At 41.8% G+C, this 14,135-nt stretch overlaps 1 protein-coding gene across 6 annotated transcripts in view; it reads left to right on the top strand.

Moving 5' to 3' along the window:
• Positions 1-1,950: 1,950 nt before the first annotated feature.
• The window catches only part of PATJ (PATJ crumbs cell polarity complex component), a 156,530-nt gene continuing 144,345 nt past the window's right edge, over positions 1,951-14,135 (top strand). For 3 of the 6 annotated variants that reach the window (XM_075097404.1, XM_075097403.1, XM_075097398.1), the window contains exons 1-6: positions 2,133-2,219; positions 8,285-8,340; positions 8,434-8,600; positions 10,237-10,428; positions 11,784-11,923; positions 13,694-13,889. In XM_075097404.1, coding sequence (XP_074953505.1) covers positions 8,319-8,340; positions 8,434-8,600; positions 10,237-10,428; positions 11,784-11,923; positions 13,694-13,889 — 717 coding nt within the window. In that variant the 5' untranslated portion in view covers positions 2,133-2,219; positions 8,285-8,318. Of the gene's footprint in view, positions 2,220-7,478; positions 7,532-8,284; positions 8,341-8,433; positions 8,601-10,236; positions 10,429-11,783; positions 11,924-13,693; positions 13,890-14,135 lie in introns of those variants that run through there. The other 3 variants (XM_075097400.1, XM_075097402.1, XM_075097401.1) reach the window with 3 other exon arrangements.

The raw sequence follows: 14,135 nt of genomic DNA, 5'->3' as shown, positions 1-14,135 counted from the left end.
GTATTTTGTGGTCATTACCAACCTTTTCCTTTTCTTACTTCCTTGAAGGCTATTTCACATTTTTCTAGCGTTTGGTTGTGAAGGTGTCCTTTTTCAGTTATGAACTGCTGGGGGTTGTGGACTGTTTATAGGAGATGGGGAGACTGTTCTGTGTAAACATACCCAGGAGAGACAGCACTACTGTCATAAGTTTACAGCTGGTCTAGAAGCATTTCCTGAAAAAAAAGTAGGGACACAGAAACTGAAAAAGGCTAAAAGTAACTCCAAGATAGTATTTAAGAGACTGTTGTCATTATGCAGCCCTTCTGGAAGTCTTTTGCTTTTACTGGTTGTTATTTTGGTGAATGAATGGTGACACATATGAGTCTGTCAGTACCAACGAAAGGTTTGTCACAGTCCCAGATATTCAAAGAATCAGTAAAAATGTGGATTTAAAATGTGTGGATGGCTGACAAAGAGCTCAGCCAGTGATGTGAAATATTGCCATCTAACAGCTTTTTGGGAGATTTGTGTAAACTAAATTGGCAGTCTAGAGTTCAGCAGACAAAGTATGCAAATGAAAATTGATACTCCTTTCAACAACTGGAAGAGAAAGGCCAGGGCCAGAGTGCACTCAGTAATGAACTCAGCCCTCTGAGATCAAGACTGAGGTGCACTGATGAGAAAAGTGCTTGGCTCTTTTGTCTGCAGTGCATCTCTCAGATGGATAAATACACGACTTGCTGTTCATCACTGTCAAGAAAATTGTCACTTCTCACGAGCGCTACATTAATTAAAATTGAGAGTAAGGACTCAGAAGTTAGGCATTTGGAATCTGAATTTTTAAAAATGGAGGATAAAATGATCTTAGCATGTTGCATGCTCTAGTGCAACTGCTATTGCTTAATAAAACAAAACAGGCACTAGGAAGAGGGGAAATCAAGCCAAAGTTATGAGGTGAAATTAATTCCCAAACCTTTTATAATCCTTATCCTATGCCAGTGGTGGGGCTGTGTAAGATCTGCTGCAAATGAGTTAGTGAAACAGTGTAGCAGAATAAAAATTATTTTGAGAGTTTCACTTTGTGTGTGTGCCTCTATAGCTTTAAAAAAATCTGAAAACAGATGACCATGCAGGTTTCAGAGGTAGAAAGCACTTGCAGTTCCCGCAATTAACTTCAACTAAAATGGTGCGTGTTCTGTATTTTGCAACTAGCAGTAGGAAAACTTTGCTTTTATTTCCTCCTCTTGGGCTGCCTCTGCAGGGACTTAAGCCACAGCTCCTACACAGAAGCCATCCCAGGCAACGTGCAGCATCTTTCAGAAGCCATAGGTAACATGGGGTGTTTCAGAGTGCTGTTGGGTGCAGTGCTGGTTGAGGTGAGTGCTGTGAGAGATGTTCGTGCATCGCTGGTTCAGCGCTCTGTGGGGGAAGTGTTATAATCCCTTAACTCTGTCCAAGCTGCTGTCATAGGGCTTTTGCTGTCCCCTTCTGTGGAAGTGGTAGGGGCTGTGCTGCTGAGGCCTCTGTGGGAATTTGAGTTCAGAAGGGCTCTGAATTAATGTTTGGACACTGGTTCACTGCAAATGAATACAAATAAAGTTTTTCTATTAAGTCTACACCTACATTTTGCCCTCACTAGGGAGTTTGGTGGCAATGTTGATATGTATGTAATTTATGAATCGAGTTCATCTGAAAAATGACTTGGGTTTTAAGCTCTGTGTTTCACAGAGCAGCTACCACTGGCCCCTGTGGCCAGACTGAATGCCCCGTTCATGAGCTTCAGCCCTGGGCCTTTGCCTGCAGGACCCCCTCCCGTAGTCCCCATCGCCCTATCTTCAGCAGTAGCACAGAAGTGCTGGGCCCTGCCCTTCTCCGACCTTCCAGATCATTCAGGTGCGCTCTTCTCCACGGCACCCGAGGGCTCGCCCCCGCTCTTAAGCACCGCTCAGCTGGAGGCGCGGGCCTCCCAGAGCCAGGAGAGGACGTTTGCCAGCAGCGGTGCTTCTCCAGCCGGCCCGCCCCAGGGGCACTGGCGTTACGTGCCCCTCCGGACGCGGCCTGCTGGCCGCTCCCGCCCCCGCCGGCGGGATGCGGCCCGGCCGTCCCCCGGGAGGCGGCTCTCCCGCCGCGCCGCCCCGGCTTCCTGCGCCGCAGGTGAGGCGCGCTCGCTTCCCGCTTCCGCCCAGGTGAGAACCGGCGGCCATCGGGCCGCTCCGACCGTCGCCTCCCGCCCGCAGGTACGGCGCGGCGGGGAGCCCTGCTCCCGCCACGGCCCCGGCCCCACCGCGGCTGCTGCCCCCAGCACCGCACGCTGCCCCGGCGGCTGCTCGCGGCCCGGTCGCGCCGCCTTTCGCCTCCGCAGCGCCCCCAGCGCTGAGGGGAGCCCGCCTGAGTCCCCCTCCTCCCTGCCCGCCCCGGCCCCCTAATACGGGCGAGACTTTCGGTAGCGAAGGCGGTGGGGCCGGGGAGGGGCGGCGGGCGGGCGGCGTAGCCCTGAGGGGAGGCCTCGCTGCCGTCGACGCCGCGGGAGCTGGCAGATGTGGTTTTAGGGAGGGGGCGCCTCTCCCTGGCAGGTAAAGTCAGCTTGCTGTGAGGTCACTTCTGGAGCAGTTTAATTCCTTCTTCAGACACGGAGGCTCAGCCCGGCCCTAGCGCTTGGTGGTGGAGTTGATCCTCGGGAGAAGAGTTTCCTACCATCTCTCTTCCTCAGCGTCTGAACTGTATCTCGATGTAAGCACTGCCATGGTCAGGATACCAGCCTGGACTCAGCCTGAGGCTCCCACCTCGAAGCCCTTTAGGTTTCAAGCACTGGGGTCCTCTGTGGCTCCCTGACACCCACAGTAAAGGCCGGGGAGAGCTGCTTGGCTCCTGATGGCGGGCAAAGGCGTTCTGGGACACAGGAGTCGTCTTAGTGTTGTGTTGCGCAAGCAGTTTCCATTGCTTGGAGAGACGGTGTAGTGACGAGGAGAGGAGGCGCTAGGGAAAACACATACAGTTTGCAACTCTTTCTGTTGGTGCCCGTCAATTTGGAGATTCTTAACAAAGCACGTTTTTTTCTTTATTTAGCAGTTGATTAATAAGAAAACAGTTCTTTCGCTTTCTGTGTAAATTATTGAAGCTTAGAAATTCAGTATGGTTCCAGGTCTAACAGCTCTGCTCCCCATGAAGTGATTTGTTAATCGTGTACATTGTCTCATAGCAATTCTAGGATTTATTGGCTAATTTCAGTAGAATATGAAAATATTTAGATCTCAGAAACAAGTTTTCCTCAAGCTTTGTGAGAGTAGGTTTCCAAGAGCATGTTATTGCTCCATGGAGAATGGCTTCAGCGTGAGCTCACCTTTCTATTAGACATCAGAGAGCCCACACCAGCACTTCCCTGGCGGCCAAAGTCTGCAGGAATTCAGGTTCTGCTTGTTAAAAGTTAGCACAACTTGAGAGTGACTAAGACTCCTCTTGATCTGCATGGAGACTGGTAATCACAGATGCAGGGTGGTGGTTTTTTTGCTTTCCTCATCCTGTGGTCACTAATTGTATGTAACAAGAGGACACAATCTGTTTGCCTATGGAATAGTTTTTTGATATTTAACAGTATTTAGCTTTGACCTGCTTCACCTTGGCGATGCATGGTGTATTTGTGTGTAGGTACTCACAGGACTGTTCAGTTGTTTCCTCTTTCAAGTACCAGGAACACTCAGCATGTGCTTTGTAGCACATTTTATAAATACTGCAGCATTACAAAGAACAGGAGATTTTGGTGGTTTCATCTGGAAGGTGTGTACGTGCTGAGCTTGGTTGGACTGAATTCTTCTCTGCGTTACCAGGATGGAAAACTGAGCATAATGTGTAGGACAGCAAAAGATGTGTTAGAATTGTGTTGTTTTTCACAGTGTAATCGCTTGATGGCATGTAAACAATATAATTTTTTAGTATCTGAAGTTACAGGTGATGCTATGTTGGGACAATTTAAGATTAAGATCACACTGACAAGTGCTATTTCCCCTTTCTTTTGCCTTTATCAAATTTTAAACTGTTTGGGCTGAAATTTTCCAAGTCAGAGAAATCTCTGATGAAGATGACATGCACTGTATCGGTCACTTCTGATAACAGGGCCAGGAAAAATTACAACCGCGTTAGTGCGGAAAGGTGACTTTGGATTGGGATGTACCCTTGGCTGTTCCTGTGGCAGGCTGCTCAGATTGGCTGTGCTAGAAGCTTTTGAAAAACAGCAGCAGTTATCACTGGTGCATTAAGGACTTGCAGTGTTTCACGTCCCAAAAGGCTACACCCACACTGAGTGGGGAGAGCCTCTCATAAGGCAGGACTTACCCTGCAGGCGCGTCTCTTGGAAGGATACAGGTTGTTGGAGGCCAAGTTGAAGGATGTAGGGTAGAAGCAGTTGTAGTTGTTAGGTGTGTGTGGAGAAATTGGAAGAAGAATATCTGCTGGTTCAACTGTGTCCTCCTTCAGACCTCAGCAGGAAAACCCTTATTTTTGTCTTTCAGCAGACCTTCACAAAGGGCAGGTGTTTGTCAAGGCTGCTGTCAGGGGTGTCATGTTCCCCTCCGGCTCTGGGATGTGCCAGGGTTAAGCACCCTGTGTCTCCGTGGAAGTGGCAGGCAGCTGGCAGGGGGGTGATGGCAATGGAAGGCTTAAACCTTTCAGCTCTTCTGATGACCTCTTCTGGCATCAGCATGGGGGAATTCCTTTTTTCTTAGTCTGCTTTTGAAGAAGATCCAAGTCCTAGGATTTCACACAAAACCTTATGAAACTTTCCCACTCCCTGTAATGCATTGAGTTCAGCTCTCAAAAGTGAAGACAGTAAAAACCCAGATGCACACTGTGCTGGAGTGTGGTGTTTTTTCTGGTGCTAGAAAACACTAAACTTTCTGAAATTCATTATTTTCTCAATGATTTTACAATTATATTGGGACTTGTGACATAAATTTTGAACTGAGGTTTGCAGTTTTGTCTACTGATGGGATAAATTAGTAACTGTAGAAATCAGAGAATGGGGCTAAGGAAGTTGAATGCAGAGTGGGTGAGCTGATTTTAACAAGACAAACCATAGTGTTTTGGACCACTCTTCAAAATTATCATCTAGGAATGGACCTCTTGATTTAGCAGCTGTCTGTTGACACCTTGTTTGGACTTAGCATCAGTGTTTGGAAATCATTTAATAATTAGCTGTTTGGGTCTCCAAACATAAACAGCGCAATAGTATGTGGAGTTGTGTGTTTCTCTGATGCCCAAAAGCCAATCTTAGAGACCTGTCCTCAATAACACATTACTTGAAAACTCTAAATTAGTTTATATTTTCAGGGATCCCCTTACACCAGAAGGAGCTGTTCACTTTAAAATGTAGCACACTTTATTTTTCCCCCCACTCTCTTTCTGTGAAAGAAAGGAGAACAAAGAAATACTGAGGGTGGTTTTAACATATTGCACCAAAAAAAAAAAAAATCATTAAAACCCATTGCTAGCTGGCTGGAGGCCAGCTTTGATCACAAGGAATCCCAAAGCGCTCTGTAAACTTGAACTGTTATATGAACTGTACCTGAGGTCTGCTTTGGTGTCCACTGGTACAGAGTGGTCTGTAATGGCTCTTAGCAATGCTTTGGAGCAGCTCAAGCAGGAAGCTGAAACTTTTTTTTTTAATATTGTTTTTCTCCCCTCTTTTGCACCCCTTTCTCTCAGGGACTTCTGCCTAGATCTCTTACCTACATTTTTCTGCTTAAATTTTTCTTTCTTGGATTTGTACCTGTTCTCATAATTGCTATTGTTATACCCGCTGTAATGGAAAAAAGATTAATCTTGAAGGCTGTCAGTGCGGCACTTTGAGGCTGTTTTTGAATGACTCAGGCTATTTCTCATGGTGCAGTTTGCCAGTGCAGCTGGGCTGCTGCAACCGCTAGCTGCTGTCGCGGCAAGGTGTGGTCCCGCTTCCCTGGTGCTTCTCGGCCCCCTCTGTGCCAGTGCTGGCAGTTGAGAGCTAATGGGGCAAAAAGCTCACCCTACCAAAATGTGAAGGATTTTTCTGTGTGTTTAGCTCCCTGTTCCAGCTTACTGTGGGATCAGATGAATGAGTGCAAGGCACAGATGGAAAGGGAAGAACAAAATGCATGAAAGAGGGCTGGAGAGCTGGACCAGCCTCTTGGCTTCAGCCATTGGATGGGCATGGTGGTGTCAAGTCGGCATTATTTCCTGTTCTGCTGGATTTCTTTTCTGGGTTTAATCTTTCCTTCACCCTACTGCTGTTTTAAAGGTGTTTCAAGCTACTTTTCCTTGTAGGAGTTGTTTTGCATCCCTTTCTGATGTTGGTTCTCTTGCTTTAAGTTGTTGGATTTTTTTTTTCCTCTTTCAACGGCTGAGGTGAGGTAGAAAAACAGATGAGGAAAGTTAAATTGGGAAGAAGGAACAAATTTCCATGTTCTTTGTCCTGCTTTGTTAAGATTCATACAATATTTTTAGTCAAGGTGGTTAAGTTTTGTCTTTTTGGTTTAGGTGAAGACTCAGGAATGTATGAGGAAATGGTATTTTCATCTGTTCTTCAGAATCAGATCTCAGCACAGAATCAAAGGCTACTCCGCTCTTAGAAGTGTTTTATTTCGAATGGAAAAGAAAATAAAGCTGCACCACTTACAAAAGTTCAGATGCATTCCTGGAAATCTTTCAGGGGTTGTATGGGTTTGCTGCTTCAACTTTTGCTATGAGTTTGATTTAAAATGACCTCCTAAATCTGTTAATAGTCTTGCAAAGCGACTCATTTTGCTTGGCCCTGGGTGGAAACCACGCAAACCCACTGAGTTCTGCAGGAATTCCTCCAGGAGCCAAAGCTGCTCAGATAGAGTTAAGGGTGCCCAAATTTGAAAACGTGGCTTGTGACACACCTCCAATTTTTTTTTTTTTAAAATTAGGTAAATCAGCTTAATCTGACTGTTCAGGAGAAGAGAAGCTTTTCACCTGCATACTTAATATTTTGCTAAATATAACAGTGTCCTCCTGGAACTCAAGATGTTTCCAGTGTGAGCACAGGCAGTGTCAAAGGCAGAGCTGAAAGGACCAGAGGTCCTGCTGGGAGAGACACCTCACCCTGGTGTTACATTCAGATGCATATGACCCTTCCTACTCTCGAATTGCAAGACTAAAAGAGTGAATACACCAACTGCTTTTTAAAATATACATATATGTTGTTTCTGTTCCAAAATAATTCCAAATATATTATTCTGAAATTACGCAGTTATATACTAGGTAGAGTAAAAATTATGTAAATTTGTGCTATTAAATGGCTGACTTCTTTCAGAGGAGCTTATACTAAGTGAATAAATCTTGTTTCTCCTGTATGTTTTGATATAACTGCCTTGATAGATTTCAGAATGGCAGGCTCTGCACCAACGTAATAACATGCAAGTAAGGGTACAAATTTATCATCGCTGCTAATTGCAAGTCTGTTGTTTTTATACTGCCATCCAGGCCTCAGCCTCAGTTGGAGACCTGTTCTATTTGGCACTGTAGATGAGCACAGTAAAGGATATTCTGCTCCTTAAAGGTTTGTCACATACGTGGAAAAGAGAAAGGCAATCACATGTAGGAGAAGGGAACGGGCTTCTTTCACCTGTTCAGCAGTGGGGCTGCAATTAGAACTTGCAGGAACATGCAAGTAGGCAAGTGTTGGAATAGGGATTGATTTGGCCAATTTTGGGCCTTAATGCTATGCTGTCTTATGAGTGGAGGGAACTTCACCATTTTATAGGTATATTGTGTACATATATGCACTATATATAGTGTATATATAGCAAGGTTTCACCTATACTGCCATGCAGCAGGGTGGAGCTATCCTGATAAGAATACTGTCTACAAATAATCAGGTAGAAAGTATCTTCTAAATAATCAGAAGATTTTAACTGTATGTATATTTGAAAAGATCACAACTTTAATATCAATGTTCAAAATAATTTGGTTGAACATAGCTGTCTCTCAGTTTTCTTGGACAATGTTTGTTTTTATAACCTGCATTTTTACTTATTTGAAAGAGATGTTCATATTCCTTCCTGTGTGTGAAAGGAAAAGCACACGGAACAGGGAAAGATTTTTGGATGTGCTGAGGCTGCAGTGCAACTAGCTGTATTGAGAGCTTTGTTGAATACTCGGGGTAAACAACAGGAGGTAGTAGTATTTTTCTATTAACTTTGTTGTAGTCGTCCTGGTATTTTATTAATGCATTTATTGACTGTGTATCTGTTAGTGTTCTGATTGGATATATATATTATTAATTTGATTTTTCTTTTCAAACCTCATCTAGGTTATTCTGAGTAATTCCAAAAATACCTTTCAACATGCCTGAAAATCCTGCTGCAGGTATGTGGTCTGAAAGTGATTACTTTTGTTAGGCAGTGAGAAATGAAGCTCTGTTCCTAACGTGTACTCTGTTCCTAACATGTTGTGGTGCAGATAAACAACAGGTGCTGCAGATTCTTGATCGTCTGCAAGCAAAACTACGTGAGAAAAGAGATTCCCAACATAATGAAAACCTGACTGTTTTGCGTAACACGCTCGAGAGTCCTTTGTTCAACCAGGTACTGACCCTCCAGCAATCCATCAAGCAACTGAAGGAACAAGTGAGTGTAAAATTATGGTTGTTGGTGTGATGATAACTATAGTGATCTTGGAACTTAAAACAGGGTATGTAGGCGTGTGTTAATGAGGGCACTCTCATTAATAAGCTGTAACTTGGTGTGAGTGAATGTTGGGCTTTTTTTATTTTTGCTCAAGCTAATATCTAGAGAGTCACTACTGAAATGAGAAGTGGTATTGCAACAAACAGGTCATGGGGCAATGTGCTTTGAAAGGGGTGCAGAAGAGGTGGGCGTTGAGAACCACATCAGTCAGACAAAAGCATCTGCAAAGGACATCAGCTCTAGTACTTTGAGTTCTGAACACAGTTGGAACTGGGATCCTTTGTTTTTCACAGAAGCTAAATACTATTTATCAGCTAAGTAGCAGCATCTTTTCTCCTTGAAAGACATCATCACTTAGCTCCTGCTGACTTGTACAAGAATGGTTAACAATGACTTGGCTCCAGCAGTAGAAGGAACTTGTGTGGATCGGTTTATAATGCCAACTGACACTTAGACATGGGCATCCATGGCACATCTGCATGAACAGGTCTCACTGTGCAGTTAGCAAAGTCAGGCCCGCAAACTTAAAATCAGGGACTACCTTGGCATACCTTAAGCAGCAACAATCCCTGTCTTTGCTGTTGCTGCACCAGCCCAGCTGCAGATATAGAAGGTGAGTGTCAGGGGGATGAGGCCACCTTGCTGTCATTGCCAAATGTATCGCACGTGTTCCTGCCTGGGTGGCATGGAACGTGCATGGAATACCTGGCTGTGCCATTCCTTCTCCCTTCTTCCTATGCTCTCAAAGGTGCTGTATCTGCTCCTTTTCCTTCCTTCCAAAGCTTGGATGTATGTCTGCAAGCAATAAAAATGTGTGAAAATGCAAATTTATCTAAGATCATGTTTTGTGACTGTGGCATAATGGATTTTATATCCAGAATGTTCAGAATTATCATATCTAGAAAATTTTGTTTTTCTTGACATTCTTTTTAAGCATGTCCCTCATGAGCAGTTTCATTCAGGATGGGATTTTTCAGTTTACTGTGTTGCACTGGGAGTATTTCTGCATTTCTTCATTATCTGTTAGGACTAGACATTGAACTGCAAGTTCTAGCAAAGATAACATGTTCAATAGTAGTTTCCTAGGCTCTCTCTGGGGAGCAGATAATACAGACCAGGCCTTTGGCTCCTGAGTGACTAAGAGACTTTTAAAAAATTTTGATTCTTGTTCCAAAATTGTCTAGGTTTGCCTGACAGTTGCAACAGTGCTGGAGTGCCTCTTTAATGTTGTTGCTTTTGCATGTGTTGTTTCTGGAATAGCAGGGTGAAAAGAGGATAATGGGCATGGGCAGGGAAGCAAAATGAAGAAATGGGGAAAATGAGTGGAGTAGAAACACAGCTGAAACATTCAGGGAACTTTGCCTTCTGAAAAACAGTTTAAACTTGATAAGGTAGCTTGGTTATAGCTTATATATTAACATTGCATATTTTATACAGGTGAGTATATTTGTGTGAATAGGTATATATGAACATATGTATGCTTGCTTCTTTGGCAGTCTTCACACAAGATGGTATCTGTGGAAATATCTTCTTTCGTTTTTAATAGTTTTTCTACGTCTTTGTTCATTTTCAATAGCTCAATTATATGCCTCCTGACCGTTCAGTAGATTTTGATTTTACTAAGAGAGGGCTACTAGTGTTTGCTGACAAATCAGTTGCTGCTGGGAGTGTGCATATGCCTTGCAGTCACCCTGAACCCAAAGCATCTACATTCACTCCAAGTCTCGGAGTTAATGAATTTGAGACAACCATCCAACAGATGGCAAAGGTAAGGCTCTCGGATTTAGTGAACGAAACTTGCTTTCCTTTAATGTCAAACTTTTCCTTCCAGGCTTTTGGAGTACGTTTTCAAACATGCTCTTTTGTTGTGTATCTGGGAGTGTGGTGCCTCCTAGCCAGTAAGAGAGTAGAAGTGCTGAGGGTAACTTTTCCCAGTGAAAGATGATGTCAGCAATGGAAAGTGGTTTGGTGGTTTCTTTTTTTTAATTTGCCTTTTTTTTTTGTCTTTCTATCAAACACACCAATGTAGAAAAGAAGTTTCAGTTGCCAGAAAACTTTTTTGGTATTTGATGACACATAATTAAAAATTGACATTTTCTGCAGAAACTTGTTTTGATGGAGAGACATGTTTTATCAAGTACATTTTAAATTGGAAATGTACCAACTTTGTTAATATATGAACAGTGCAAATGATTAAACGAACTGGCATGCAATATTTTATTTAACTCTTCATTTAGTATGTCGTAACTTTGCCAGACAGATGCTGATTTCATTAACATGTGATGTAGCATGTACCAGATGCTTATGAAAGTTGTACAGGTGCAGACATCCACCCATGTGGGATTGGCATTTATACCACAAATGTATTGTTCTGTGTTACTTTGAGCCATTAATTTAATTGGTTAGTCATGCCTTTCTGTATTAAGTAACTGTTGCTAATTGACTACCTTAATGTAGCTGTAATGTTTTGAGCATAACTCTTCTCATTAGTGTGTCATTAACTCATCAGATAAAAGATTTAGCAGTAAAGACTGCACATTATTTTGGATAAAACAGCTGTGATAGCCATGCATGCTCTAAGTAATATTTCCCAGTAAACAACCCAGAAATTTTGTATTAGAACTGAAAAGCAGGCAGTTGCAAAAACAAACTACTTTTAGCATTAAGTGTGAAGTTGCAGGGAGGGGAAGGAAATTCATTTCTTTATTTAAAAGCTGCAATCTTTTGAACGCACACCTAAAAATCAGCATTAAAAGCAAAGGGAGCCAAAAGACAAGTAATTTAGTTTAGCTATGCAGCATTTCCAGAAATCCCAAATATATTGCTCTAGACAGCACTTCGTTCATAGTTTTCATCCAGTTTGGAATTCATCTCATAATGTGAATGAAGTGTGAAAGCACCTCTTAAATTCCCTGAGGTTTCAGAACCTCAGAGTGCTTGCATATCCAATACTCTGCTATATTAAAAATAATAAATGGAGGAGCTTTTATAGAAATAACATATTCAGGATTTTGCCTTTGTTTAGTCTTAGGAGGAGAATAATTCTCCGGGTGTTCATAAATTTTAAACTAGCTCATTCTATTGCATTAAAAATTAGTAAATTTTTTTTTTCTGTTTTATTAGGGGAGACAAATAGAATCAATAAAGATTGAAAAGCCTTCTGTTGGAGGTCTTGGATTTAGTGTGGTTGCCCTTAAAAATCACAGCTTGGGAGAAGTTGGTATCTTTGTCAAGGAAGTCCAGCCAGGAAGCATAGCCGACAGGTGAGATCTTTATAATTGTATTGGAAAATTGCAGTATTTCCATTAAGGGAAATGTCATGACTTTCATGTTGAAAACTCTATAAGACTAACATGTTTGACTGGGTAATCTGGTGGGATATTTCATTGGTGGTGTCTTGAATTCTGGGCTTTTCAACTAAATGGCTTCATGTTTTGAGGATCAGATTTTCAGATGAGTTTTAAATATCCAAGCCATTCATAAATGGAATTTCCAGCAATCATGACTCACTTAAGAGAATCTTGAGTACTGATTAAAAAACAAAAGAAAACTCAGAAAAGAATACAAGGACGAAGAAATTAGCCTCTGAATTTTTATCCACTGTGTCCCTGAAAGATTCCCCCCCCACTTTATTTATGTGCCTATGACAATGCCCTATTTATAGCTGGTTTTACTGTTTGTTCCCTGTGTAAATTTAGATCTAGTCGTCCTGACAGATCCCTGCACAGATGTCATCATAGAATCAAGGCTTCAGGCAGTTTCTTCCCTTATTGTCTGTGGGTTTTCACCCAACAACAAAAGACAGAGCAATCCTTTAAAAATAAAATGTGATTGTAAAACCACAAGAGTTGGCATGAGACAAATGCAGTGCTTGGAATTATGTTTCAAGAAAATGTGTCTAGATTTCAAGTCGTTGGTGTCACTTTTTAAATAACACATGTCAGGAAGTGCCAACACAGGATGACAAAAAGAGTGGGGAGAGGTTGGAATGATAATGGCTATGGGCCCACAGAGAACACACCAGAGAACACTTAAAGAAAAGCATATTAGGCTCTTTCAAAGTGGAGACAGATGGACTGATCCGGACGTCAAAGGAGGGTGAATATCTCACTTTAGGATTTGATGACCTGCTGCTCACTTTCTTTGATGAGAGAATCTAAAATATGGTTAGTGCTTGAAGAAAGTGATTTCTGGGAAACATCTTAAACATTGCATCATAAAAAGGAAGTTTAAAATGCGTTAGTTAAGATGTGCAGTTATATTGTTTCAGAGTTTATAAATTTCCCGAGCATGCTTCCCATTTTGCTTCAGAGACAAGATCTCCTGGAGACTTTTTTGGATTCCTACAGAGCTTTGAAGGCAGTGTCTGTCTATGTAACAGTTTGGTCTCGTGCTCAGAATGAATATTTAACAGAGGAGTTGAGTGATGGTTTCTCTCTTGTCACAAATCTAAATTCATCACTAGGGTGAATTAACTGTGAAATTTATGTTATCTTGAGGTATAAGTTGAACTATGTATTGCTCAAAGAAAGTTTGATGTCTGAAGTTTGATACTGTAAATTTTGAGTAAAATATAATTATGCAGCTCATTGAAATTTTAGATTAAATAATGATACAAAACAGTATTGTAGCCTGAGTTGTGGGTACTTAGAGATAGTATCATGTAGTGCTAAACATAATGAAGAATAGTTCCTAGTTCATTGTATAACTACAAAAATAATTTTCTTCTGCCCTGAAATTCACTATCAGCAAGAAGGATGAGGTAATTTCATTGAATTTTGAATAGAAGCAAAGGAAAAAATTGAGCAAATTTTTGTACCATGCTAAAGTTGGAACAAAATATGGCTGGGCAGTTCAGTAGGGTGGATTACATGGTTTATATGTTGCTGAAGACAGTCTAAAACAGAATTTTAAAATATATAAATATTTAACCGTACATAACTGTGTTTTTTGCATGTTCATATTTAAATTACACAAGCCTGTTGTGAAGTAATTATGCTGCATTTTAAAATTTCTTTTAATGTTTTGTTAAGGGATCAAAGACTAAGGGAAAATGACCACATACTGGCCATTAATTGCACCCCATTGGATCAGAACATTTCCCATCAGCACGCTATTGCCCTCCTCCAGCAATCCACAGGATCTCTACATCTGGTTGTTGCTAGGGAGCCAGTTCAAGGAAACAGCAGAACTTCGGCTGTCTTAAGTGATATAAATCCACCTGAGACTGTGAGTTGTTGTAATACTGTCACAATCAGATTTTGAACTGTGCTATATTTTTTTTTTTTGTGGTTGTAAGGGTTTGTGTTAGCATGCTTTACGTATATAGATTTTTTTTCTCTAATCAGATTTTATATGTGATGACATTTCATTTAGACTGATCATGCAATAAGTCCAAGGCTTCCATTGCAAAGCTGCATGAAGTTGTTATAAAATAGATCCCGGGTTTTTATGGGATAGCAGAAGCTTTAGTAG

The sequence above is a fragment of the Phalacrocorax aristotelis genome, chromosome 6, assembly GCF_949628215.1.
Source record: "Phalacrocorax aristotelis chromosome 6, bGulAri2.1, whole genome shotgun sequence".
Taxonomy (NCBI): Eukaryota; Metazoa; Chordata; class Aves; order Suliformes; family Phalacrocoracidae; genus Phalacrocorax; species Phalacrocorax aristotelis.
Note: the sequence above shows the minus strand (reverse complement) of the source record. Positions and strands in the feature narration are given on the sequence as shown.